General features: G+C 57.7%; 1 protein-coding gene across 3 annotated transcripts; it reads right to left on the reverse strand.

The window, feature by feature from the left end:
* On the reverse strand, positions 1–2,781 carry GSTP1 (glutathione S-transferase pi 1). Of its 3 annotated transcripts, XM_025356175.1 has the most exons (7): positions 2,759–2,781; positions 2,445–2,480; positions 2,043–2,149; positions 1,841–1,928; positions 1,381–1,484; positions 447–554; positions 1–268 (listed from the first exon to the last, which is right to left on the reverse strand). In XM_025356175.1, coding segments are annotated over exons 1-7 (633 nt in total). In that variant the 5' UTR covers positions 2,760–2,781; the 3' UTR covers positions 1–79. The 3 variants fall into 3 exon arrangements, with proteins under 3 accessions (XP_025211960.1, XP_025211958.1, XP_025211961.1); XM_025356173.1 differs by lacking the exon at positions 2,759–2,781 and having other exon boundaries at positions 2,445–2,743; XM_025356176.1 differs by lacking the exons at positions 2,445–2,480; positions 2,759–2,781 and having other exon boundaries at positions 1,381–1,575; positions 2,043–2,158.
* Between the last annotated feature and the right edge of the window lie 1,951 nt (positions 2,782–4,732).

The raw sequence follows: 4,732 nt of genomic DNA on the forward strand, positions 1-4,732 counted from the left end.
AGCTTTCTTAGAAATTGTATTGGTCCTGGAGAAAGGGAGGCAAGCAGCCCCTGCCTCCCGCTCAGAGTCCCCCCAGCCCTCACTGTTTCCCGTTGCCATTGATGGGGAGGTTCACGTGCTCAGGGGAGGCCAGGAAAGCCTTGAGCTTGGGCCGGGCACTGAGGCGCGCCACATATGCGGAGAGCAGGGGGAACGCATCCAGGCAGCCGGGGGCCAGGACCTCATGGATCAGCAGCAAGTCCAGCAGGTTGTAGTCAGCGAAGGAGATCTGCAGGGCAGGCGGGCCGGGGACTCAGCCAGCGGGAGCCGGCTGGGGAAACTGGGGGCGGAGGGCCTAATCCCATCCCCTAGGTCTGCCCCACTTTGCTTGAACAAATGGCTCACACGTATGTCCATCTGTAAGCAGACGGTGGCGAGGAAGGCACAGGATGGGGCCAGATGCTCACCTGGTCTCCCACAATGAAGGTCTTGCCTCCCTGGTTCTGGGACAGCAGGGTCTCAAAAGGCTTCAGTTGCCTGGGCAGTGCCTTCACATAGTCATCCTTGCCCGCCTCCTGCCAGACACCACCATGTATCATCCTCCTACTCTCATCCCTCCCAGCCCCTGAGACGCCCCCTTTGTCTGCCCCAGGCCAGAGACCAGAGTCTCAGAGTCTCCTCTGCTCGCTCCCCACAACCAGGCTAGTACCAAATCCTGTCCATTTCAGCTGCCAGTTCATCTCTATTCCATTCTGCCTGTCCATCCTTGCTGGGATTTCTCGCCAGATGATTGCAAAAGCTTCAGAGCTGGCTTCTCTGGAGGATCCTTCCAGACCTCACATTCAGACACAGCCCTGTTCAGACTTCTCCATGGCCCCCATGGCCCTTAGGAGACTCCAAACCAGTGGGTTCAAGGCCTTCGGGACCCGGGCCTGCTCCCCGCATCTCTATCTCCTTACCCACCCCCGACACACAAGGAAGTGTACACACACACACACACTCTGCCTCTGCTAAACTGGTCCCAGGTCCCCAGATGTGCTCTGTGTCTGCATACTTTGCTTAGCTAAAAGTGCCAGCACCTCCATCCAGAAACTGGTGACAGATCCTCCTCCGCCTCTGGCTACTCCAGGAAGCCCTCGCCACCCCAGGAGATCAGAAACCACCAGTTGCTGGAGGTCTCTGTCTTTGCACTCTCCCCCACAACCCGTTACTTGACTGGTTCATGTCCCAGGCAATGAGGGTGCAGGTTGTGTCTTGCCCCTGGCCCAGAGCTGACCCAGCCCCTGCACCCTAACCCAAGGAGGGGTCAGCCCGAGCCACGTGAGGGATAGGGGGATGAGGGCAAAAGAAACTTCTTTCTTTGTTCAGCCCCCAGTGCCCAGCCCTGGTGCAGATGCTCACGTAGTTGGTGTAGATGAGGGAGATGTATTTGCAGCGGAGGTCCTCCACGCCATCATTCACCATGTCCACCAGGGCTGCCTCCCGTTGGTCCTTCCCATAGAGCCCTGGGGTTGGGTGGGGGGGAGCAAGCAGCGTGACTGGGCGCCTGATCAACACACAGTCACCGGGGATGGGCCAACAGCTGTGAGCCCCAGCCTGGGAGGAGGGGAAGAGGAAGTGTGTGGAAGGATGGGAGACTGCCACACAGGAGGTGCTCAGAGCTCAACTGGCACCTGAGAGGCAGCCTGGCACAGGGGAAGGGCTGCAGGCACCCAGGCTTGACCTTGGGCAAGCTACGCAACCTCAGTGGGTCTCAGTTTCCTCCACTCCAGAGGGCTGCAGGGCAGCTGATTGAAATAAAAGGGCTCCGGGGGCAGAGGCTTGCCCACCCCTGCCCTGGACTTGGAGGTTCAAGACTCACCAAGAGTGCGGCCCAGGTGACGCAGGAAGGTATTGGACTGGTACAGGGTGAGGTCTCCATCCTGGAACTTGGGGAGCTGCCCATACAGCTGTGTGGGGAGGCATGGCTCAGTGAGGGGCACTGAGCTTGGCCGTCCCCCGATCCTAGTCACAGCCCCCTAAGGCGCAGCACCCCCTCCCCTTGCCCGGGCATGGTCACTTACGCAGGAGGCTTTGAGAGAGCCCTCTTGCCAGGTCTCCACTGTCACCACCTCCTCCTTCCAGCTCTGGCCCTGGTCTGCCAGCAGCATGCGCAGGGCCGCGCAGCGGCCTGTGGGGAGGGAGAAGCACGAGATGTGGGGACCGGGCAGACCCCACCTCGCAGCAACCCGGAGGAGGGGTCAGGAGTGCAGGGAGGGAACAGGGGAACAGAGATTCCTCCGAAGATTTCACACAACACTGGGGAGGGGAGCAGGCATGGCGGGAGAGGCGGGGCACCAGGAAGGAGGCCCGGGGTAAAAGTCACACGACGGAGGGACAAAGGGGGTTCGGTTCTCTCCGCGTGCGCGAGGGGCCGTGGGCTGCAGCCCTAGCCCCTGCCTCCCCTCCCTGCCAGAGGCTCCTACCTCGAACTGGGAAGTAGACCACGGTGTAGGGCGGCACTGCAGCGGACAAAGAAAGGTTTGCTGGAGCCCGGGGGAGGACGCCAGGGCGCGGTGCGCGCAGCCTGCCCTCCCCGGGTCCCATCCCTGCCCGAGGCGCTGCGGCCCCCTGAGAGCCGCTAACGGCACTGGGGACTTCCTGGGTACTCTGGGACCCCGTCCCGGGTCTCGAGGTGGGCGAGGGGCCCTGCCGGGAGCCCGAGCCTGATGCCGTGGGTTGGCCCCATGCTGGGAGATCCGAGCCCCATCCCCCGGGGGCGCGGGCCGCGAGGACTCACTGATGGCACACGCGGCGGCGGCGGCGGCGGCGGCGGCGGCGGCGGCGGCGGCGGCGACGACGACGACGACGACGACGACGACGACGACGACGAAACTCCAGCGCAGGCCTTGCGGCCTCCGAGCCTTATAAGGGTGGTCCCGCCCAGCTCCGCCCCAGTGCTGAGTCACGGCGCCGGCCGCGCCTCTGGAGGGTCCCGCGGGCTCCCGCCGGCCCCAGTCCCGGCGGCCGCTGCACCTGGCGTCGGCCGCAGAGGGGCGCCTCGGAGCTCCCGGAGTCGCCGCGCAGCTGGCCTGGGAAGCCTTTCCCTCTTCCCCAGGTGCCCAGCGGGGCCCAGGGAGTAAACGGACAGCAGGAAGCGGACCGCAATGAAGTGCGCACAGCTACTGGCGCGTCGGGGCATCGCGGGGGGAGATTCCCTAAGAACTCTGCGATCCCAGAGCTTGCACACGCGATTCGCGGGGCAGGGGAGAGGGAGGGGTGGAGGTCACTTAGGGGAGGGGAAATGGCTTTTATTTTATTTTATTTTATTTTATTTTATTTTATTTTATTTTATTTTATTTTATTTTATTTTGAGACGTAGTCTCACTCTGTCGACCAGGCTGGAGTGCAGTGGCGCGATCTCGGCTCACTGCAACCTCTGCCTCCCGGATTCAATCAATTCTCCTGCCTCAGCCTCCTGAGTAGCTGGTGCATGCCACATCTGACTGATTTTGTGTTTTTAGTAGAGAAGGGGTTTCGCTATCTTGGCCGGGCTGGTCTCAAACTCCTGACCTCAGGTGATTCGCCCGCCTTAGCCTCCCAAAGTGCTGGGATTACAGGTGTGAGCCAACGCGCCTGGCGCTCCTTCAACTTTTATTTAAAGTTCTGGGGTACGTGTGCAGGACGTGCAGGTGTGTTACATAGGTAAGCGTGTGCCATGATGGTTTGCTGCACAGGTCATCCCATCACCCAGGTATTAAGCCCAGCATCCCTTAGCTATTCTTCCTGGTACTCTCCCTCCCCAGCACCCCGCTCAACAGGCATCAGTGTGTGTTGATCCCCTCCATGTGACCATATGTTCTCATTGTTCAGCTGCCACTTATAAGTGAGACCATGTGGTCTCACTGGTTTTCTGTTCCTGTGTTAGCTTGCTGAGGCTAATGGCTTCCAGCTCCATCCATATCCCTGCAAAGGACATGATCACGTTCCTTTTAGTGGCTGCACCTTAGGCTATTTTCTTTGGCTTTAATGCCTGCTTTCTGTTGATTTGCAGATCTTCATTTATTCTAGATATTGATCTCTTGTTGGCTTTCAATATGACAGACAGCTTCTCCTATTCCATCAACTGTCAAGTTTGTCCGAGTCCTTCATTAAACAAAACTCCTTAATTTAAGTGGAATCAAATTCATCAAGGGATTTTTGTGGTGGAGAAGGGGTTGGTGTTTACGTTTTGTGCCTTTAAAACTTCATTTAATGCAGCCGTAAAAAAGAACCAAGATCATGTCTTTTGTGGGAACATGGACGGAGCTAGAGGCTATTATCCTTAGCAAACTAATGCAGGAACAGAAAACCAAATACTGCATGTTCTCACTTGTAAGTGGGAGCTAAATGAAGAGAACTTATACACAAAGAAGGAAACAACAGACACTGTGGTTTACTCGAGGGTGGAGGGTGGGAGGAAGGAGAGGAGCAGAAAAGAGAACTATTGAGTACTGGGCATAATACCTGGGTGATGAAATATTCTGTACAACAAACACCCATGACACGAGTTTACTTATGTAACAAACCTTCACATGTACCCCCAAAACTAAAATAAAAGTGAAAAAAAAAAGAAATTTCCTTTAAAGTCTTTTTCTTTTTTAAGAGCTGTATGTTGCCCTGGCTGTTCTCAAACTCTTGGCCTCAAGTGATCCTCCTGCCTCAGCGTCCCAAAGTGTTGGCACTACAGGCGCGAGCCACAGCCCCCTGCCTTCAAAGTGTTTCTTGACTGCCC

Source organism: Theropithecus gelada, chromosome 14, assembly GCF_003255815.1.
Source record: "Theropithecus gelada isolate Dixy chromosome 14, Tgel_1.0, whole genome shotgun sequence".
Taxonomy (NCBI): domain Eukaryota; kingdom Metazoa; phylum Chordata; class Mammalia; order Primates; family Cercopithecidae; genus Theropithecus; species Theropithecus gelada.

What these genes read in the sequence shown, in the direction of transcription:
- GSTP1 (XM_025356173.1), bottom strand. Translation starts at nt 2,565, where the DNA reads ATGGGACCCGGGGAGGGCAGGCTGCGCGCACCGCGCCCTGGCGTCCTC. An exon ending in TCACCTGGGCCGCACTCTTG is followed by an intron (nt 1,485 to 1,840) that starts GTGAGTCTTGAA and finishes ACCCAACCCCAG; the next exon opens with GGCTCTATGGGAAGGACCAA. An exon ending in CCTTCATTGTGGGAGACCAG is followed by an intron (nt 269 to 446) that starts GTGAGCATCTGG and finishes CCTGCCCTGCAG; the next exon opens with ATCTCCTTCGCTGACTACAA.